The sequence below is a fragment of the Pezoporus occidentalis genome, unplaced genomic scaffold, assembly GCF_034315485.1.
Source record: "Pezoporus occidentalis ecotype Australia unplaced genomic scaffold, CSIRO_AGI_Poc_V1 ctg283, whole genome shotgun sequence".
NCBI classification, from domain to species: domain Eukaryota; kingdom Metazoa; phylum Chordata; class Aves; order Psittaciformes; family Psittacidae; genus Pezoporus; species Pezoporus occidentalis.
Window position 1 is genome coordinate 395,059 of NW_026914752.1, and position 21,267 is coordinate 416,325.

Genomic DNA, 21,267 nt, shown 5'->3' on the forward strand with positions numbered 1-21,267 from the left:
GTCATCAGCAGAACAGCCCCTTCCAGAGTGCCAGATCCCCCCAAGCAGCCCCGTGCAGGGGCACGGGAGCTGCAGCCCAGCCAGGGCCCCCATGCGCAGGCAGGAGCCGGTGAGGGCAGCAAGAGCAGGAAGAGGCTGGCATCCATACGGGAGCGTGGGGCAGCCTGCAGCCATCATCAGGCTGTGCTCAGCTCAGGGGCCGATCCCAGGCCTCTCAGCCCAGCTCTTGCTGCTGCACACGAGAAACTCCAGCTCCAGCGCTTTATCCCAATAAAAGTTTGCAAGTCCCTTTTACTCCAGCCTTCAGCTTCGTGCACGCAGGAAGGCTGGGGCTGGGGAATGGGGCAGTGTCCACAGGTAACACAGAGCTGGCCAGGGTGCTCCCTGGGCTGTGTCACTGCTCGGCCTGGGCGGCATCACCTGTGCACTGAGACCCCTCACCTGCCATGGGGGACAGCAGGCTGCAAACAAGGTGACACGGATAAAACACCTTGGAAGTGCAAGATGTAGAGGCTGGAAAGCCACAGGGAAGGGGGAAGCAGGGAGCTTGGGGAGGCACAAAGAGGCAGAGGCTGCAGCTTGGCCAGTTTTCAAACCAGTTAGTTTTTCTTCATTGTCTTAAAATTAAAAAAAGAAGAAACCAAACCAGAGCAAGCCCAGCCCTCACCCAGCCCCGTGCCCTTCCCTACTGGAGCAGGCACAACCCCACATGCAGGCAGTGCCAGCACCCAGCCTTTCAAACCCAACCCTGCACCTCTCCACAGCGAGCTCTGGGCTGGGGCAGTAGCATGGGAGAGGAGGGGGCAGCTCCCATGGCTGGGGTGTGCAGGGGGCAGCAGCTGTGAGCGGGCACCCAGCAACGGGGAGCTGCTGAATGAAGGAGCTGCTGAACCCACCACCAGAGTCCCTGGCAGCAGCTCTGCCCTCACCAGGGAGAGGAGGCCCTGGTGTGAAGGGAGAGCAGGCAGCACCAGTCACTCCATTCACACCACTTCATCCGCTGCCAGGCACGGCCAGCTCAGCACCGCGAGGGGTGGGAGTCATGCAGCATGCTCCGAGGGACCCGTCTCCCGCATCACCTGCTGCCACTGCTGAAAGCCGGTCAGAATATGAGGGCAGGGGAGGAGGAGCAGCAGCTTCATGCTGCCAGGCAGGAGCATCCCAGGGGCTCAGCACACGCCCACAGGAGGCACAGACATGCCCAGAGCTGCCAGGGCACCAACGGCACTCCCTCCATCACCATGGACCCCACAGCCCTGAGGCGCTTCCCAGCCCGGCTGCCCAGCACAGAACAGGATTGTCGGGGGGAAGAGGAGCCCTGGCAGGGCACAGAGGCCCCCTGCTACTGCGCGGCCCAGGCCTCTGCTCCCTCCTGTGCCAAACACCAGTTGAGGATGGCTGAGGAACACAGGGCAAGGCAGTGGGGACACAGGGACACAACGACATGACACAGAATCAGGGCTGAGGTTCTGCAGAGCAGCAGCTACAGCCTGGCCTGCAAGAGGAGGGCACTCTGCACCCAGCAGCAATGGCAGCCCCGGCACCAGGCAGGGAGCCAGCGGCCAGGCAGAGCCTCCTCCAGCGGGAGTCACCAACCGCTCTGCGGCCAGACACACGCAGGAAGATGGGGCTGCCCCACTCATCCTGAGAGCTTCTGGTTGGGGGTGATCCCCAGGAAGGACAGGAAGGGGGCCCCTGCCCTCTACCACCGCTCTCACACAAGCTTAAGTCACATGGAAAGGAGCATGGGAAGGAAGCTACTTCAAAATCACTGCCAGCAGAACACCTTCCCCGTTACCTTGGCCCTTTTGGCACCAAACTGTCTCCTGACAACCCTTGTCACGTTAACCAACAAAACAATGCCACAGAATAGAGGAAGAAGGGAGGAGGGGAGAGAGGAAGCTACTGCCATGTCTTGCTTTCCCCTTCTCACCAGGATTCCTCAGCAGTAGGGAGCAGGCCGACCCTAACGTCACTTCCGAGCTGCTTGACCACGAGCCGTCTCGACCATGAGCCGTCTCGTCAGGTGGAGGGACAGCCAGTACTTAGCCTCAGGACAACCTGCAGAGCAAGAGGTCCTGCCCCGGCCTGCAGCTGCCTGGCCCCGTGGGGACTGAGACTCCCACTTTGGATTCTTTGCCACCACGTGAGGCCAGAGCCACGAATAAAGACTACAGCAAAGCAGCCATGAGGAATTGTTTGCCTGGCATCCAGCCCATCTCCTCCTCTCCTCCATCACCTCCAGCTTTGATTAGACAAAACAAGAAAGTTCTCCCCTTCAAGCAGATGCTAGTGCTCTGCTTGCCCAGCGTCCGGGGGTGGGACTGGGAGCTCCCCAGAAGTTAGCTGCTTCTCCTCTGGCATCTCGGCATGGCTCAGGGGTGGTGCAGGGACCTGCAGAGAGAAGACAGCAGTGACTTGCATGAACACACCCCCATGCAGAGCATCTGTCTGAGCATACAGACACAGCCCCACTGCCTCTGCTCCACCAGGCAGAGGTCTCAGCTTTGCTTGGGGAAAGGAGAAACCGGGGGTCACCAAACAGGCAAAACAGCAGCTTCACGGAGTTCTGGGGCAATAGAACGCTCTATCAGAAGTGGTCCAGGCTGCTTCTACCAGAGAAACAGCAGCTCATGCCCAAGCAGGAGTAGGCCCAGTCATTTCCCATTGTGTTCATGGAATAGTGGGAAGGGCACTCTGGAGGTCTCCTGTCCAGCCCTACCCTTAAAGCAGGGCTAATGTCAAAGAGCAAGCTGCTCGGGGCCACAGCCTGTGGGGCAATGGCTTTCTCCAAGGATGGAGATCCCAGACCTGTCAGGGCCCTTCCCAGGGACAGCACTTCAGCTTCCACTCAGTGCCAAAACAAGATGGCTGCAGCCTCCCAGCCCTGCTCAATGCCTCCCAGCCTCCATAGGTGCCAGCTCCCGGATGCTCTCACTGCAGGACTGACGTCTCCAAAACCGCAGCCAGTGATTTCCTTTGAGTAAATCAAGAGCAGCTGCTTTCCCGCACAGAGCACAACAGCTTTTGGTGGGCAGCCTCCCCACAATGCCCCAAGTGTTGCTTTGCTCCTGCCGAGTCATACCATCAGCTTCTCCCTTCTGGCCCACAGCAGCAGCAGCGACCCACTCACCCTGCGCACAGAGGCCTCGCTCCCAGCATTGGCGTGAGGAAGACTCCCATCCTCCTGCGGCACCCTGCTCCCCTCCGTCTGTTCCTCGGTGCCCGGAGCAGCGCTGGGCCCCCGTGGGCATGACTCCACCTGTGCTGTGCTCTCCTCCTGCTGCAAGATGCCCCGTCTGTCCAGGACGCTGCAAGGACACAACCACCCCGTCAGACCCATGCCTGCCCTGGAGCAGACTTCTCCTGCAGGAAAAGTGCTGGTGGAAGACAAACATCAAGGGAAGGGACCCTCTCCAAAACAGGCTGTGCACAGACTAGGCTTGGGCTATGTTCCTCCCATGAAAACCAAGGCCCTGGAGAGCAGCCCAGCTCTGAGTGTGGGACTACCAAAATGAGTGACCTGGAAAGAGCCCCCGCTTCACATGCTGCTCCAGCGAAGGGCAGCCACTCCTCCACGGGCTTCCCGAGCACATGGTGGTTGGAAGCACATCACAAGCTTGAATCATGGAAAATATGCAAGGAAGGTAACACAAGACCTTCCTCCCCAGAGCATCCAGCCATGTCCCAGCAGATCTCTAGAAGCTCACAACACACATTGTACTGGCAGAAGAGCCAGGCCTTGTACCCAAGCAAAGAGAGCTCCTCACAGTCCCGCACTTGGCTCTGGGGTAAAAATGGCAGGGCTGCCCTTTGAGAGCTTACCTGGGGGGCAGGGGCCCACAGAGCACCTCACAGCAGTTCTTCACTATGTTACCATGGCTGTAGGGATTCTGCACACGGTTCTTCCCAGTCCAGGACCCCTTGATCTGCAACAGTCAGGGCACAAGCTCAGGTTTGCTCCACCAGCACCAGCCCCCAGCCATGGAGCCTGGCCTCAGGTTGTGGGGCTCATCAGCAAAGTGGGCACAGGCATGACATGCTGAGGAAGTGACGAGAGACAGATGGCTCAGAGGAACAGACAGATGCTACTTACATCTTCATTGGTTGTCTGATTCAGTGCCACCAGGAAGGTGTGGAATCCAGTTAACCCCACCACCGACCACAGGGTGAAGAAACAGATGAGCACCTCCAGTACAGTGAGGACAGTTAAGGACTGGGAACAGCCTGGGAACAGTCCCAGCCCCAGGCCAGCTGTGTCACTACCCCCGATGCACACTACCCTAACTCTCCTTTTCTTCTCCTAGATATGGTTTTCTGTTTTACCCTCCTCCCAAGAGCCACAAAATTGCTCCTCACCTTGTACTCATGGGGGAAAACACCCTGAAAGACTCCTTAGAGAAGCCTGAGCATTGAGGCTCCAGGCCCTCCATAACACAGGTCCCACTAACCCCAGCTCTGGGGGAACCAACCCTCCATGCTCTGGAAGGATATGTCCCCGGGGTTTCCTTCAACGTGTTCAGAAACCCAATCTTCAGAGATTCTGGCAACACAAAGACAGAGAGATGCTTTCTCAGGAACACCGCACCGAGTCCAGCTCCCTTTCCTACTCCACCACTTCAGGATTCACACCCCCCCCACATCCCCCCTCCCTGAGCCACCCACCTCCCCGCAGCCAGACTTACTCAGTGCTACGTAGACTATGTTAAAGGTGAAGATGTAGATGGTGAGGAGTGAGAGCGAGAGGATGAAGAGGTAGAAGTAGCGGTAGTTCCTCTTCCCCACGCAGTTGCCCACCCAGGGGCAGTGATGGTCGAAGCGCTCTGTGAAAGCCAAGATGGGATCAGCAGGGCCCTGCCTGACCCCAGCCACACTGTCCCAAACTTAAATACATCCAAGGCTAACAGGGCTCCCTGGGCATAGAGTGCAGCCCTCTGCTAACTCAGGGCCTGTATTATGGTCTCCTTCCAGCCGGGGAAGCTAAGAAAGGGCAAAACCGTTTACTAATGAGTGGTTTTGCATATTATGGTTGAGTTTAAGAGCCTGGCCCTATGTTTGTCTTCTCTCCCAGAGACCTGAGGTGTAACAGCTTTTACTAAAGCAGCACACAGGTTAGGTGAAGGCCTGGGGGTTCACAAGTTCTTGTCTAACCCGTAAGCCACTTCAAGAACAATTGGAAACGGGTTGAAGGAACTGCATAAACTCTCACAGGGCTGGGAACCTGCAGAGGAGGAAAGGGATGCAACAAGGGATTTCTTCCTCAAGAAGGGATGCTGAACACCAGCCAATCATGGTAGCAAAGGGCTGAGAGAGCATCTGCTCTGCAGCTAGAGGAACAAAGCCCAAGGGCACCCCATGTGACGGTGGAATCTCCATGCTGATGCGAGGAGCTGCCTTCACACAAGACACAGCTCTGCTAAAACCCTCCAGGCCAGCAAGGCCACAGAAACTCAGCAATGGACTGCACCTGCAAACTGTGCAAATCTGGTTTACATTAGACCAGGTATTGCCCAAGCAGTACCGGCAAAGATGAACCATCTGGCTTCAGGCTCTGAAGCTCCTTGTGCCGCAGATGAGGCAGCCTGTCCCGCTCTGCTCACACTCCACCACCCTGGAGTTGCTCAGCAGGAGCAGAGGTGGGTGCAGATGTTCACCTGTCTCCTCTGCAGGCTGTCCCTGTCCCCTCTCAGGCCTCTACTCACCCACACAGTTGTCGCAGATGCTGCAGTGCGAGGCCCGGGGCGGACGGAAGATCTTACACGTATAGCAGTACTTCAGCTTCACAATCTGGTTGTTGATCTGGAAGTTCTTGATGCGCGGGGGTGGGCGCTGGCCCTGTGGCACCGTCCCGTTGGTGGCCTCTGAGAGAGGATGCAGTAGAGATCAGACCTGCTGCCACGACACAACAGGCCAAGGACAACAGCTTGCCTCCTGCTGGAGCCTGCTGGGTCCGGAGCCAGTGGCTGCTGCTCTGCTCACACAGTCCAGAGCCAAAGTGGCAGCCTGGAGGCAGGAAAAGTGATGCCAAAGCCTTCACAGGCATATTTAGGGGGGCTGGAAGGGTGTTGCCCACATCCACCCAACCTCCTCTCTACCTAAAGGATCAAGGGGCCCACACTGAGCTCCTGCGCCCCTTCCCAAGCAAACTGAGCTCATGTGTAGGAGAGAAAACAGCAGTGAAGATATCCCCGGAGAGGGAAGTGGGTACATTGCACCATCCTTCTGAGCCTCAGCCAAGCAGACCCAGCCACAGGCACACCCCGCGCTTCCGGGCTGCCGGCCGGGAAGAAGGGCTCTGCAGAGAGCAGGGGCCCGGAGGCTGCCCCAGCCGCACTCACCGATCTCCATCTCGATGAAGGCTGCCTCGTCTGGCAGAGCCCTGGGGATCACGCCAGGGTCGCTGAAGCTGGTTCGCAGGAGCGTGGCCATGGCGAACAGGAAGAGAACGGCTGCAAACACGGGGATGGCCGGGGACAGCTGCACTGCCAGGTACCGGCACCTGCGGGGACACGCGGCGGCAGGAGCCGCACCGTGACCAGCTCTGCCTGAGCCGGGGTTGGGGCTGGCACCGACTTTGAGCCCAGACCTTCCCACGGGATGTTACCAAGGGGAAGCTGCCCAGCACTTCCTTCTGGTCCCACCACCACAGGGACCCGTCCCTGGAATGGCTCCAACAGCCAGCCACAACCTAAGTGCCACTGTGCCCTTAGTCAGCCAGGCCCAGAATTCTTCCCAGCATTTTGGTTTGTTCCCAGCTCCCGGTTTGCTCAATCATGGATGATGGCAGGAACACCACCAGCCAGCAAGAGGGATCTTGCCTGGAGGACACCGGCTGAGGGATGGACCCTTCCTTCCCCTAGGAGAAGCACCCAAGGCCTGGTTTGAGAGCCCACCGCTGGAGAAAGCGAAAGGCATGGAAGCACACTGGAATAGTAGGAATCTCTGGCTGTCCCCTACACGGGCGCAGACTCCAGTACCACAGAGATTACTTGCTGGGGATTAACTGTGTCCTGTGCTTCCCAGGAACGGATTTCCCTGAAAGTGCAACATTCCCCTGCAACATGAGGTCTGCCTTCCTCTGACTTCCCTGAGGCAGAGCTCCACATAAAGTAGGCAGGCTCCTGCCCCAGGGCGGCCCCAGCTCAGGAGAGGACACACAGCCTAAGGTTTACCAGCACAGAGAGGTCCTGTGAGGAGTTCCCAGTGCTAATCCCACTGATTGGCAGTGCAAACAGAGCAGGAGACCTGTCTCCCTGTGGCCCCTGTCCCTTCTGCACACTACAGGCACATGTCCTGGGCACTGTAGCATAGGCCGTGCTGAAGCCATGGTTTACAGGGATGAAAGGAAACACGTTTTTGCCCCTGTTCCTTCAGAAAACCCCATTTATGTGGGGGCGAAGTTCCTACAGAGCTTTCCTATGGAAAGCCCCCCCAAACGTCAGCACAGAGCACAACCTCCCCTCTCCCTGCACTGTGCTTTCCCAAGCTCCTCACGGAGCTCGGCACCTAGGCTTTCTAGTAAGCCCTGGCACCACAGGGGTGGATCCAACCCAGGTTCCTGGTCTCCAAGAAAGCAGGAGTAAGACTCCTGTGGTGAAAGGCCGGGGATTATCCCCCCGCAGCGGGTCTGTCATCCTGAGCAAGGCAATCCACAACATCCACAGCGTTAACTGCTGAGTTCTGCGTAGCCTTCCCACCCGCAGCTGCTCCAAACACAACACGTTTTCCAGCTCCCCTGGCTCCTTTGGAAGCCCACCACACGCTGCAGGGAGCCAACCAGGCTCTCGTTTACCATTCCCTGGCTGTAGAAACCATCCCCCAGCATGAGGAGGGGCAGAGGGGGCTGTGCACTGGAGCCACAGCATGCTCTGGCCACAGCCACAGCACGGAGCAGCCACAGCCACATGCGGGGCCTGGCCCCTAAACCAGCAGGGTTAACTTCAGGCACCACAACCTCTGTAGCTACTGGCAGCAACACAATCCTCAGAGGTGTCCCTGTGCACAGTCCTGCCTTCAGGTGCGTGGGCAACAGGAGCGCTGAGCTCAGCGTCCTGAGGCAGCCTGAGATTACTTTGCTTTCCCTCTGCAAGAGTAAAGTCTACGAAGAGCTGCAAGTCAGGCAGCGATTACACAGAAACCCTGGATCCCATCTGGGGAAGGAATCTGGGATTATTCCCCTGGACAGGCTCTGCCCCAAAGGGCTGCAGCCTGACCATTGTCCAGCTGACACGAAAGCTTTTGTCGCTGTCGTCACAAAATGAACAACGTGTTACGGTCTTAAAACCTGGATCTATGAGCTGTGAGAGCTGCACCAGAGCTCCCAGCCCTGGCTGCGCACCGACACCTTTTAAGTTCCCTGAGTGAACTGTCAGCAAGGAGATTTATTACCTGCAGCACGTGCTACACAGAGGCACTCGCGATAAATGGGATCAGCCCCTGCAGCAACCCCGCTCAGCCTGGGTGTGAGCGGCAGTGTGGGATGTGAGTCAGTCCCACTGACTGGAAACCTGCCCTTCGGGAATGCAGCAGGTCCTGCTGCCCCTGAGGAGCAGCAACAGCGGCCGCAGGATTGATGTTACCACATAGCAGAGAGTGAGGTGGCAGTGGGAAGCATTCAGATGACATAAGTGCACAACTGTGCTCCCTGCTGTGGCTCGGGAAGCACCAGCCAGCCAGGAGAGCAGGAATGTGATAGGGAAAAGATACCCCGAAACTCACACAGGAGGTAATGATGCCAGCTCCTTCAGCTGCCACTCACTGAAGAGCATGAGATGGTTGCTCAAGGAACCCACTCTTGTCCTGTTGCCATCCTCCCTCCAGCATCAAGCAGAAGTGCAGGCACTGTGCTGGATGCTCAGCCCATCACTCAGCAGTGCCATGGCACCGCAGAGCTGAGCAGGGCCCTCCTGCTTCCCTGGCTAGTAGGGCTGGCAGCACTGCTGCATCCTCTGCGCAGGAACACAGCCTGGAGGTGAGAGTGAGGCAAACACTCACCACACCGACACTGCACCTCGAGCCCCAGCCCCAGCCTCCCATCCTTCCCTGTGCCAACAGAGCCTTGCTTTTAGGAAGGTGCTGTTCAGGGGACATGCGTGGTCTGTCTGCCATGGCAGAGAAAGCCAAGCGCTGTCCTGAACAGCTGAGCAACAGGTAAGGCCACCACGTGAGGTTGTCACTTGGCACTCACTGGTGCTGGGAGATCGTCACCCTGCGTCTCGTCTACAGCATGATTACACTCACCAATTCATTCCCAGTGCTGACAGCCATGTTAGAGATCCCTTGTTTGGGAAAGCTGAGGGCCAACACAGGCATACTGTTGCATGTAAGGCTCTTGCTGCTGTTCCACTCCCAGTGCAGTGTCTGTGCTCCTGAGCATTCTGTCATCTCTGAGCAGACAATAACAGCACTATCACACTGCCCATCACGGGGGCCTGGGGGTGAGAAAGGCTTAAACAGAGAGCATTAGAATGAGAGGGTGGAGCAGCAGCAGCAGCTGAGGGGTGCCACGAGTGCAAGGACTGTGTGACTGAGCTCTTTGCCATCACTCGGGAAGCTCTGTTGTAACTGGCCCATCAAGCAAAGCTCTAGAGGAAGGGGAAACAAACACACCAGCCCCGGTGGACATGGACATCAGCCATGGCCAAAGGACAGCACATTTCAGGCCAGGTCCCCTCAGGGCTCAGCACAAGCTCTCCTGTATAATTCATCCACATCTCACTTGCAATCACCTGTTGGACTTCCTGAACCACCACACTGTGCACTCATCCCGAACACCAGTGAAGTACAGGAGTATCTGTAGCAAACGTTTGACCCTCACCAGAGCACTCGCAGTCATCTGCACCTCCCAGGCCTGGGATGATTTCCAGGAGCTGATGTATTTGCAGTAAGCCTGGAAACCATTGCTCCAAAAGCCAGGGAAGTGCTGCACTGCAATGCTGGAGCCCAGGGACCTGCCCCGAGCAGGACCGGAGTTGGCTACAGCAACACTCTTGGCTGGAACAGCAACACAGAAAACCCTCACCTCAGACCCTCTTCAAAGGCAGTTCCACCGGGAGTACGTGCCACCAACGCAGCAACCACCTTGAGGCAGGAGATGGAAAAGTTCTGCTAATGCCACTGCTCTTTTTCTGGCTGCAGGTGAGGGAACACCCCAAGATCACATCGGCAATGAGAGGTGGTGCTCCGGAGGACGTGCACACCACAGGGAGAGGTAAGTTGTCTCCTGGAAAGGAGCCCATGTATGAGAAACAGGGCATGCCATTCTAAACACACCTCAAGCAGAACCATGCCTTCAGGAGCAAGGCAAGCTGAACTCTGAGGTTCACCTCTACCAAGAGGCTACAACTGCCAAAAAGCACAGAGTGACTTAGGTGCAAGCTTTGACAGTGCTTGACATTGACCTAACCAGAGGTAAAAGCCATTTTGAAAGCATCTTTATCAGTGTAAAATCTGGGGTCTTTGGGGTTTGGAGGGAGAAACCCAAGAATTAAATCACAAAGGGTCAGCACAGGTTATTTCAACTTGTCAGAAACCAAAGAAATTCTAATCTCTACGTAGCTAAGTAGAAAACAGTAACATGATACAGAGGCTGTTACTGGAGAGTGAAGAGCCCCTTCCCCTCCCTGCGGGAGCCCGGTGCTGCCAACACCGGAGCGTTTACCAGCAGCAGCGTCCTGCTGCCGAGCTGGAGACAAAAGAAACGCCGTTGTTCTGCAGCCGCCGCCGCGCTGAGCAAGAACTTCGGAAGGGCCCATGCTGGCAAACTGCAGAGAGGAGATCCCAGCAGCCAGAGAGGCTGCACATCCCATCATGCCAGCTCCCAAAGGGGCTTCATGAGCGCTTTACCTGGGCTTCTCCTCGTGCTCCAATACCACAAGCAGAGTTAGACAACTACACGCCCTGTTGCAAAGGCTGACGTGCCCATTAAGAGTCTGAAAGAGTGCCAAGAGGATATTAAACGAGTTTTATGTGACACGTTACGGATATGGAGCAGACCCAACGAAATACAGGGCTCGGACACTGCAGGGACCAGCCTCAGCCCTGGAGCAGGAGGAGCTGCTTTCTGCCAAGGTGCTGGCGAGAGGTGCCCTTGGGCAGAGGACTCCAGTCGCTGCAGAGCCCTTCCCGGGAGCCAGCACAGCTCCACAGCCCTCTGGTTTATCTGGGAGGGAGGGAGGGAGGAGCTGGAGCTCCAGGTACAACACTGAGAGTGCAGGAAGCCCTCTGGGTCTTTTTGCTCCCGGCTGGAAACTTTCCCCATTCCAGCCCACAGCTCTGGAGTCTAGGGGATAAAAACACACAAACTCTGCCCACAGGGCTGAGGTGGCTTCAGACCACTTGACTGGAGACACGGCAGAGGAACAGATGTGCAGCGGACTCAAAATACAAACACCATGAGCACGGCTCAGAGTGGCTGCCGCGGGCTCTGCTTATCTCGTGACGTGTGGTGCTGGCCACCACCGGCTCTCCTGCACCAGGCACCGCACTCTGCACCTGTCACCACACACTGCACCGCACACCAGAGCAGCCTGGAGGGCTCTGCTCTCAGCCAGAGGCACTTGCTGGCTTCAGGCATCCCCGGCCCTGTTCAGACAAGGTGTGACTGCGCAAATGATTCAGCTGAATGAAACGGGAGCCCACAGCACAGGCTCCCTGCAGCGAGCACACAGGACACCAGCAAGTCTGCTGCTCTCCACAGAGCCCAACAGCTCCGATTGTTCCTCTGCAGCACAGACTTTAAGGAGAAAAGCATGAAATTCCATGCAAACACCAAAGAACCTGCCAGAAGCTGAAATGAATGGACAACACAGACAGAAGGTCAAGGCCAAGCACTCCGATGCACGCAGAAGGGCAGCTGCTCATCACCTCAGCTGGGTCTGTGAAACAGAGCAGGGTTTCTGGCTGGCAATGTTATGTTTCATTCCTATCCCAAATTCAGAAATCCCAAACAGTTTCAAAACAAACACGCCTCTTTCAGACAGAAAACACTGAAGTGTTGAGCTATGAGAGAATCAAACAGATATTTTGGCATTTCCCAAACTTTTCCTAATTGAAAGCCACTAAGCCAATTTAACCACAGTTCAGAGGGAATTCTGCTCCCAGCAAAACTGCCCCCAGGCTGGTGACCCCACAGAGACCGTCCCCCTGGCTCGACACAGAGGCATATTCCGGAGGTCTCACTGTGAGCAAGGACATGAGTGACCCCTCCATGGGCCTCTGCCTCGAGCAGCACGGGAAGAGGCTTCCCAAGGAATTCCCAGTCACGTACCTGCAGCACCCACAGCACCGCTGGCTCTGCCAGCACAGCCTGGGACTGTAAAGGCAGCAGAGAGTGGGCTGTGGCTTCTCTCTTCTGCTCAGGACAGGCTCCACAGGGAACAAGAGCAATTATCCCTCATGGTAAGTGTTTCTGGAGCAGAGACACGTGTTTCTGGAGCAGTGATACTACCAGCCCTCCCTGAAGGCAGCAAGTTTAAGCCCCATTTTTGAGATGGGGAAAAAACAAACAACAAAACAAGCAGCAGTGTCATTTCATACCTTTGGCTTCAGACTGAGTCAGGGATAATTTGAGCTTCCTGTGCTTGAGAACCACAACACCTCGTGTTACAGTTGTGCAGCACCTGCCTCCATTGCTGCACGACCACCAAGCAAAGAAATCAGCTCTGTAGCTGACCTGGGCATGGTGTTTGCTGCTGCATTGCTGCCACTGGGACACAGCAAACCTCAGCAGACTGTTACAGAAAGCTCTTTCCAAGGATGGTGGCAATATCCACTAAGGAGAGGAGTGAGGGAGAGCAATGCCAGGCCAGAGGGAGCTGGGACAAGGTCCCTGCTCTGGGGAAGATGCCCAGGAGGCCAGTGCCTGGGCCCAGAGCTTTAGGTATGTGGAGCAATATCCAGGACTTAATCAGTGGAAGCAGTTTCTTCCGCTTGCTTGTCCTGGCTTAACTGGCTTTTGTGTTACCCAACACCAGTCAAGACCTTTGCCTCCCTAGGAACAACATACACATGCTGATGGAGACAGAGAAAGGAACATTTCACAGTTGTGTGGCTGATCCAAGCTCACCCTAAACCCAGGCAAACAGAGCAGTCCTGCTGCCTGCCCCCCCCCCCCCGAGCTCAGGCAAATGTGAGTGAGCTTTTCTTCCCTTTCTGCTTGCTGTTTTGGCAGGATTAGTCTGAGGCCGGGTCACTCCCAGCTGGGCTCACAGGGCTATGGCGCCAGTCCCTACTCTTTGGCAGGACACACAACTTGCTGCAGGCCTTTAGGCTGCTGTGCTGATTGAAGAGGGTGGCCGAATCCCCTCTAGGGCTTTGGCTCATGGAGGGTCTGCTGTCGTGCAGCACCACAACACAATACAGACAGCTGAAGGGTGAGCTGGATCTGTGCTAGGGACCAGTGCCACCAGGCACATCCATTTTTGGTTAGCTCTCCAGCCAGGTCACTTCCCTCACTGGGCTTAGCAAGGCTGTACACAGGCCCAGGGTGCACGGGAGCAGGCTCTGCCCCACCACCAGCTCATGCTGGCCTCTGGTGCTGCAGCAGCAATGCCCTTGCACCCCAGGCAAGGAGTACGCACCCCAATCCCCATCCCCATTGCAGTGCTCCGGACACGGGATGACAAGTCCCAAAGCACAGGGAAGCACAAGCAAGGCGGTGAAGGGCCAGTGTCGTGCTGCAGGGCGAGCTCTGCCAGGGCCCAGCGTCCCCAGACCTCCAGGTGGCTGTGAGAGGCAGATCCCGCCAGGGAGAGCCGCACCGCGCCGGGCTCCGTGCCGCCTTCGCTCTACCCCCACCCCCCGCTCCCGAGGCCACCGGCGGCCACCGACCCCCTCCTGACCCGGGGAGCCACCGAGCGGCTGCGGGGAACTCACTCAAAGGCGAAGAAGAGGGCGCAGGTGCCGAGAATGAGAAAGAGCGTCAGGTAGAAGATGCCCTTCTGCCGGGCCATCATGATGCGGCCGTCGCAGCAGAAGGTGTTCCTGCCCGGCAGCTTCTCCCATTTCCGAACCACCTTCTTCCTCGCCACCATCACCGACATGGCGGGGCCGTCACTAGGGCGGCGGCGGCCGCCACAACTCCGGGTCCGGGCGCTGCTGCTCCGCCGCCCGCGCCCCCGGCATCATCGGGGGCCCCGCGGGGCTGCGCTGGGCGCTGCGGGGAGAGGAAAGCGCCTCAGCACTGGGGCGGCAGCGGGGCTCCGCGGCGGGGGGCGGCGGCCGTCGCTATGGAAACCCCCGAGCCCCGGGAGGTGCGTCGCCATGGAAACCCACCGGGAAGGGAGCGGGCAGGGCGCGGCCGCGGAAGGCCTCGGCCCCGAGAGAAGCGCCCGGTAAGGGGGAGCGGCGGAGCGGCCCCGCACCGGCCCCACCGGGAGGGGAGGGGACGGAGCTGGGCTGGGCAAGTAGCGCCCACCCCGCGGCGGCGCCGGAGTCCGGGCTTGTGGAAGGAAGGAAGGGAGGAAGGGAAGGAGGGAGGGAGGGGAAGAGGGGGCCCCGCCGCCGCTCACCCTGTGCCGGTGCTGGCAGCGCCGCGCGGGCCGGGCCGGGCCGCGCCGCTCGCTCCCTCAGCGCGGCGGGAGGGGCCGCCACGCCTCGCGCCTCTGCGGGGGCGGGGCCGCACCGCCCATTGGTCTGTCAGCGCCATCCGTCCCGCCCCTTCACTCCCATTGGCTGTACCACACGTCACTCCGCAGTCTCGTCCCTCCGCCCCGCCCCGGTGCGGACAAGGGGAGGCGGGACCGGGGGCGGGGCTCGGCACGTGTCGTGTCGTGTCGTGTCGTGTCGTGTCGTGTCGTGGCCCGTCCCCTCCGCATGTCGCTGCCGCGGCCCCGTTTTTCCGCTGTGCTGCCTGGGGGTTTGCCGGTGAGGGCAGGGAGTGGCGCGCCCAATGGGGGCATGGTCCTCCTGCGGCCGTTGCCATGAGGACAGGAGCAGCCCGTCTCCGTGCGGAGCCCGGGTCCGACCCGCACCCCGAGAGCCGCGGAGCCGGCCCGTCCCCCCCACCCTCGGCCCCGCTGCCACGGCAACCGTGACGTCAGAGCCATCCGGCGGGCGGAAGCGTGGCGGGTTGCGGCAGGCCGGGCGGAAGCGGTGCGCTTTCCGGCAGGTCGTGCGGGGAGTAGTACTACGCGGCGCGGTGCTTTACGGCTAGCGTGGCGTGCGGTGCTGTGCGGTACGGTGCGATGTCGGAGGAGTGGCTGGGGGTGGAGGCGGCCGCGAGCGAGAACGAAGATGAGGATGAGGATGAGGTGAGGGGAAGGGAAGGGAAGGAGAAGGGAAGGAGAGGTCCGGGTGAGGCGAGGCCTCGGGGATGGGTCCCCCCGCTGCGGCAGAGGGTGGCCCGGTCCGGCCCGGCCCGGCCCGGCCCGGCCGGAAGGGCGCAGGCTGGGGCTCGGGGCTCGGCCGGGAGGTGGCGGGGCACCAGGGAGCGGGCGCCGCTCCCGGCAGCGCCTGCTGGGTCTCTGGGGTGAGCTGGGCCGGGATCTGTAACTGTGTCTGCCTCGTGGCAGCGGCGGGAGGACGGCGAGCGGCGGCACCGGCAGCTCCTGGAGGCGGTCAGCTCCCTGTCCGGACGGAAACGGTGAGTGATGGGGTCCGGGGCGCTGCTGTGGCTTGGCCCTGGGGTTTTGGCAGCAGCCGCGTTTCCTCGCCGTGGCCCCTGCGGTGCTGAGCAGGGAAGCTCTGGAGAAGCAGCTCAGCTCCTGTGGGAGGGAGAAGCACTCGGGGGGACGTGCCTTTGGTTGATTTGTTCTCCCGTGTCGCAGGCGGAGGCTGGCAGAGCGCACGGAGGCCAGTGTGCAGGTGTCCGAGTTTAATGTCAGCACCAAAGGTGAGACCCGTGGGGGCCGAGGTTGGCTGCAGCCACCCTGGGGCTTTCTGGCTGAATGCACCAGCAGCCTCTCGGGTCAGCAGCGCTGTACCTGAGCTGACATGTGGGACCTCATGCAGGGGCTGGGGAGAAGCTGGTTCTGTCAGAGCTCCTGCAGCCCATCCGCCCCAAATCCGCCCTGAGCAGCGTGAAGAATGAGCTGACCCGAGTGAAGCAGAAGGCAGCGGTGGAGCTGCCGCTCAGCAAGGAGGAGGCCAAGCGGGTGAGTGGGCCTTTGAGTGCCTTCTGCTACTCTCTGATGCCAACAGGCTCTTGTTCTTTGCCTCAGGCCTCCTTTGCTCACCTGCTTCCCTTCCCACCCATCTGCAGGTCGTGAGGGAAGCTGCCTACCTCACAACTTCCAAAGATGTGGGCAAGTGGCAACAGATTGTGCTGCAGAACCGGCGCGCTGAGCAGCTGGTGTTCCCGCTCAAGCAGGACATTGCTGCAGTTGTGCCCCTGGAGCAGGTGACTTCAGCCTGGAAGGTGGGTGCTGCTTTGTGTCATGCAGCTCCTGGGCTTGGTGGCACAGCTCCTGGTTGTGTGAGGAGGAGTGAGGTAGGCATGGGGAAGGCCCAGCCTGTCGCTGAGGCTCTGGGCAGGCACGGGCTGAGCTGGGGAAGATTCACATGGAAGTACTCCACCTTCCTCATGCACAGCCGAGCCTCTGGGAGGGGCTGGCTAAGGCACAGGCAAAAGGTTTTGAGCGTGCTCTGTACCTTTCTTCTTAGCCTTTCAGCTTGAGTCACGCTTGCTGAGTGTGCAGGTTTTTGGTCCCTGTGGTGAGCCATGTGTCTGCTTGTAGCCCTTGGCCTCATGTGCTGAGGTAGACGGGGTCCAGTTTGGCAAACCCTGGACCTCCTTATTGTAAATCTTGTAAAATTACAAAACAATGATGTTTTTGATTTTGAACATGAATTCCCATGAGGGTTGTGCTGCTGGCAGGTGAGTCACTGCCTTCCCCGAGAGCTCTCCCAGCTGTACAGGTGCTGTGGTGAGAGGCAGCCGCTGCTGAGCTCCCAGCCAGCTCGCCTCACCCTGCCCAAAGGTCCCTTTCTGTTTTGGCAGGACATGATTTTGTGTGGCCAGGGAAACTGCTCTGTGCTTCATGCCCAGAGCTACCTGGCCAATGCTGCCTGCCTGTTGTGAGCCTCCTCCTCTCCCTGCGAGGAATTCTGCCCTCCCCGGAGCAAGCCAGGGGCTGCTGCCTATGACCCTAGCCAGGGCCATGACCTCAGTCCCAGGAGGAGGGGCCACACTTCTCTGGGCCCTCCTGTTTACCTGCTCAGGGGCACCAGGACAGGGGCATCTAGAGGAGCATTGCCTCTCGTGATTCTTCTCATCACCAGCATCGTGCTGGGTCTGCTGTGTTCCAACAGGCCCGAACTCCCCTGGAGCAGGAGATCTTTGGGCTGCTCCACAAGACGAAGCAGCCCATCACAGATCCGCTCCTGACGCCAGAGGAGGCAGCCTCGCTGCAGGCAATGAGCTTGGAGGAGGTGGGTGCCCCCCCCGTCCATGCCCCGGCTCTTGAGGCCTCTTCCTTGGTGCTCGCCCTCACTCTGCTCTCTGGCAGGCCCGGCAGCGGCGGGCAGAGCTGCAGAAGGCTCGGGTTGTGCAGTCCTACTACGAAGCCAAGGCTCGTCGAGAGAAGAAGATCAAGAGCAAGAAGTAAGATCCCTTGGAGAGGGCTGAGTCTGCCTGGTGCGGGGGTATGGCCAAAACACGGGGTCCCCAGGGCCTCCCTGGCACCCGAGGCCTCACTGCCTCTGTGCTCAGGTACCATCGCATGCTGAAGAAAAGCAAGAGGCGAAAGGCCTTAAAGGAGTTTGAGCTGCTGCAGAAGTCAGACCCGGAGGCTGCCTTGGCGAAGCTGGAGGAGCTGGAGCAGCTCAGGATGCAGGTGCTAATTTTGTGCTTGTCCCCCACCGCGTGGGACATCCCCGCTCATGAGGGTGCTTGTTCTGATGCTTCTCTCGTTTGTCCCCCCAGGAGCGAATGAGCCTTAAGCACCAGAACAAGGGGAAGTGGGCCCGCTCCAGGGCCATTATAGCCAAGTATGACCTAGAGGTGAGATCGCAGAACCACAGACGAGTTTGGGTTGGAAGGGACCTTAAAGATCATCCAGTTCCAACCCCCTGCCAGACACCTTCCACTAGAGCAGGTTGTTTCGAGCCCTGTCCAACCTGGCCTTGAACACTGCCAGTGATGGGGCAGCCACAGCTTCTCTGGGCACCCTGTGCCAGCGCCTCACCACCCTCATCATACAACTTGTTTCTACTTTCTTCTTTGTATCTAACCAAAATCTGGCCTCTTCTAGTTTAAAGCAGTTGCCCCTTGTCCTGTCCCTGTAGACCTTGGTATAAAGTCTCTCTCTTCCTTATAAACCACCATTATACACTGAAAGGCCGCAGCAACGTTTCCAGTGCTGGTTTAGGGAAGGGGGAGGCAGCTGAGGTGGGGCGGGTGCGTTGTTTCTGCCCTGCCTCAGAAACCTCTCAATCCCCCTCCCAGGCTCGCAAGGCCATGCAGGAGCAGCTGGCCAAGAACAAGGAGCTGATGCAGAAGGTGCGTGTGGAGCTGCCTGAGGAGAAGCCAGATGATGTGCCTGAGGAGGACCTCACATTGGTGACCATTCCTACCATCCCCACGGGTGCCAGCAGAGCAAATCCCTGGCTGTTGGGCAAACCCAGCAGCCCAGCCAAGGAGCCAGAGACACAGGAGGGTCAGGGAGACATATTAGAGCCTGGTGCTGCAGAGATCAAGGAGGAGATGGAGGAGGATGAAGAGGAGATGTCAGAGGAGGAAGCTCTGCTACAGGACTTCGCACAGAAGCGGCACCTGCGGCAGCAGCAGGCAGGGAGCCCTGCAGGACAAGGTGAGGAGCTTGCAGCCCCAGGCAGGGAGGGACTGGTGTGCTGCTTCAGGGCTGGGCAAGGGAAAGAGGGGTGCCAGGGCTGTTTTCTGCCTGGCTTCACTCTTTCCTCCTCATGGGTGACTGTTTCTCACCTGTTGCCTCAATGTGCAGATGCTGATGTGACAGAGGCAGTTTCTGAACCTCCGGGGGACATCCCCATCCCCCTCATCTGCAGAGAGGCAGAGGTGAGTGCAGGGAATGAGCTGCCCACTGATGCCCAGGAGGAAGTTCTGCTCTTGCAGCAGCTGGGCCGAGCACGAACAATGGAGGATGTTGAGGCTCTGGCTTCAGAGGAGCGTGTGGAGGAGCCGGTGGCTGGAGGAGGAGAGATGGGAGTGGAGGAGCTGGAGGAGCCGGTGGCTGGAGGAGGAGAGATGGGAGTGCAGCAGCCGGTGGTCGCAGGAGCAAAGGCGAGAGCATGGCAGCAAGCGACTGCAAGAGCAAGGACAGGAGCACAGCAGCTGGTGGCAGCAGCAGCAGAGGCAAGAGAGCAGCAGCAAGCGATCACAGGAGCGGGAGCACAGCAGCCAGCAGCCGCAGGAGCAGAGATGGGAGCACAGCGGCAGCCAGAGGAGGGCAGAGCTGGGGCCAGGCCTGCCAGGAAGCCAGCATCCCAGAAGCAGCTGATCAGCCTGCAGGCAGTGCTGGAGGGGCGGGCGCAGGAGGCTCGGTGCCCTAGCCTGCCGGTGCTGCTGGAGGAGGAGGTGAGCGGGACCCACCAGCCCCTTGTCCCGCAGCCAGGCTGGCTGCAGGGGCTGACCCTGCTCTCCACAGGAGGGAGGCATCGACCAGCGCGGGGTGATCACCGAGGCCTTTGCCGGGGATGACGTGGTCGCTGACTTCCGCCGGGAGAAGCGCAAGGCGGAGCAGGATGCGAAGCCACAGCCAGTGAACCTGGTGCTGCCCGGCTGGGGCGAGTGGGGGGGCTCAGGCCTGAAGCCCAGCGCCAGGAAGATAAAGCGGTGAGTGTGAACCCCTGGGGCTTACCATGCATGTGCCCCAGCCTGGCCCCAGGGCTGATCATGTGTGTGTCCTGCAGGTTCCTGCTCAAGCCGCCACCAGCGCCTCCCAGGAAGGACCAGCACTTGCCCCACGTCATCATGAGTGAAAAGCGTAACATCTACGCAGCAGCACATCAGGTGGGTGATGTGCAGCCTCTGTGTGCACTCCGGAGCATTCCTGTGACCCATTCCCAAAACATCCCCTGTTCCTGCCTGTGCTCCCTGCCCAGGCACTGAGCCTCCAGCTTTGGCAGCCTAGAAGCCAGCAGGATGATGGAGGGAAGAGAAATTCCCAGGACTGCTCTTGGCTGTGCCAGCCCTTGGAATCTACTGGCATAAGGGGTGGAACCAGGGGTCAGCGGGGCAAGGGATGGTGTGAGCGGGAGCCAGCAGCAGCATGTGGTGGGAGCAGCCTCCGGGGTGCTGGCAGGGGGTGACCCTGCTGTGCCACTCCCCCCAGGTCAGCGAGCTGCCCTTCCCCTTTGAGCGGCACCAGCAGTTTGAGCAGAGCATTCGAACGCCCGTGGGAGCCACGTGGAACACGCAGCGTGCCTTCCAGAAGCTGACAGCGCCCCGTGTCATCACCCGCAGCGGCCACATCATCCAGCCCATCTCTGCTGAGGATGTTCCTGCCGCAGCCAGGCCTGCCCTGGAGCTGGTGCCGGAGCTGAGGGTACAGCCAGGCCGGCGCCGCGGCAGGACAGGGCTGTAGCTGCATGCAGGCTGTTCTGTGCCCTCCTGCATGGCATGTGCTCTTGAGGGGGCCTGGAGCTGCTGCCCTGGGCTGGGAGCAGGAGCAGAGGTGAACTCAGTGCTGGGGCTCCCCTGCCCTGGGGCTCCTGTCTTTCATACCTCCATTTTTTGTATATATAACAATGTTTTTTGATCTCGGCTAAAGGGGTTTTCTCCCAGCCTGGCTGTGCTGAGCCCAGCCATGGGGCACCGCTCCTTGTGTCCACCAGCGGTTCTGAAGTAACTTTTGCCACACTCTGGTGAATCCCTTGAGCTGGAATATAGGGCTCTGAGGTGGTTTCACCTAGCCACCCTGCCCTCTTCCTTCTGCTGAGCCAGGCTTCTTGGCCCACTGCACCCTGCAAAGGGTGACTGCGGGGTGCTTGGTGTGTCCAGTGCTGGAGCCTCATGGTGGGACAGGGATCCCCTCAGTCCTCTCCTCCCTCTTATCTGCGCTGTGCTCATGCCAGTCAGGGGAATGCTTCCCTGCCTGAACAAGGAAGCTGAAGGGGCTGCTGTTCCCAGGAATTAGTGTTCCTCATCCCAGGGGTGCTGCCATACCCTGCACTGGCACTGCAGCCTTCCCTTGGGGTTCAGCCGTGCGGGGTCCCTAGGCTGCTCTCTGTCCCCTGGGGCTGGGGCAGAGCTGCTGCACTCACCCTTCTGCCTGCAGCCAGGGCACCCAGGTGCCATCCAGTGGGACTGGGGCACAGGCATCCACGGGGTTGAGGGTGTGTGCCCTGTAA

General features: G+C 59.3%; 3 protein-coding genes across 4 annotated transcripts in view; 1 reads left to right on the forward strand and 2 right to left on the reverse strand.

The window, feature by feature from the left end:
* The window catches only part of TSC22D3 (TSC22 domain family member 3), a 235,093-nt gene extending 228,576 nt beyond the window's left edge, over positions 1 to 6,517 (reverse strand). The window contains exon 1 of the mRNA XM_062625851.1: positions 6,510 to 6,517. The gene's annotated coding sequence lies outside the window, so the exon portion shown is untranslated. The remainder of the gene's footprint in view (positions 1 to 6,509) is intronic.
* ZDHHC9 (zinc finger DHHC-type palmitoyltransferase 9) lies at positions 1,737 to 14,662 on the reverse strand. Of its 2 annotated transcripts, XM_062625847.1 has the most exons (10): positions 14,511 to 14,633; positions 13,876 to 14,155; positions 6,339 to 6,499; positions 5,703 to 5,861; positions 4,686 to 4,823; positions 4,490 to 4,543; positions 4,097 to 4,194; positions 3,826 to 3,929; positions 3,134 to 3,311; positions 1,737 to 2,394 (listed from the first exon to the last, which is right to left on the reverse strand). In XM_062625847.1, exons 2-10 carry the CDS (start codon positions 14,040 to 14,042, stop codon positions 2,290 to 2,292), a joined length of 1,164 nt encoding a protein of 387 aa, XP_062481831.1. In that variant the 5' UTR covers positions 14,043 to 14,155; positions 14,511 to 14,633; the 3' UTR covers positions 1,737 to 2,289. The 2 variants fall into 2 exon arrangements, with proteins under 2 accessions (XP_062481831.1, XP_062481832.1); XM_062625848.1 differs by lacking the exon at positions 13,876 to 14,155 and having other exon boundaries at positions 14,511 to 14,662.
* Positions 14,663 to 15,169: 507 nt separating this feature from the next.
* Positions 15,170 to 20,510, forward strand: UTP14A (UTP14A small subunit processome component). The gene is made up of 15 exons (XM_062625854.1): positions 15,170 to 15,251; positions 15,513 to 15,583; positions 15,768 to 15,832; positions 15,952 to 16,094; positions 16,202 to 16,357; positions 17,251 to 17,370; positions 17,448 to 17,542; positions 17,651 to 17,774; positions 17,864 to 17,941; positions 18,386 to 18,749; positions 18,900 to 19,099; positions 19,139 to 19,492; positions 19,563 to 19,750; positions 19,828 to 19,927; positions 20,250 to 20,510. The coding sequence occupies exons 1-15, from the start codon at positions 15,186 to 15,188 to the stop codon at positions 20,499 to 20,501; spliced, it is 2,376 nt and encodes a 791-aa protein (XP_062481838.1). The 5' UTR covers positions 15,170 to 15,185; the 3' UTR covers positions 20,502 to 20,510.
* The last annotated feature ends 757 nt before the right edge of the window (positions 20,511 to 21,267 follow it).

What these genes read in the sequence shown, in the direction of transcription:
- UTP14A (XM_062625854.1), top strand. Translation starts at nt 15,186, where the DNA reads ATGTCGGAGGAGTGGCTGGGGGTGGAGGCGGCCGCGAGCGAGAACGAA. An exon ending in GTTTAATGTCAGCACCAAAG is followed by an intron (nt 15,833 to 15,951) that starts GTGAGACCCGTG and finishes GACCTCATGCAG; the next exon opens with GGGCTGGGGAGAAGCTGGTT. An exon ending in GCAAGGAGGAGGCCAAGCGG is followed by an intron (nt 16,095 to 16,201) that starts GTGAGTGGGCCT and finishes ACCCATCTGCAG; the next exon opens with GTCGTGAGGGAAGCTGCCTA.
- ZDHHC9 (XM_062625847.1), bottom strand. Translation starts at nt 14,042, where the DNA reads ATGTCGGTGATGGTGGCGAGGAAGAAGGTGGTTCGGAAATGGGAGAAG. An exon ending in GCCCTCTTCTTCGCCTTTGA is followed by an intron (nt 6,500 to 13,875) that starts GTGAGTTCCCCG and finishes GTGTCCCCGCAG; the next exon opens with GTGCCGGTACCTGGCAGTGC. An exon ending in TGTGGGCCCCTGCCCCCCAG is followed by an intron (nt 3,312 to 3,825) that starts GTAAGCTCTCAA and finishes GTGTCCTTGCAG; the next exon opens with CGTCCTGGACAGACGGGGCA.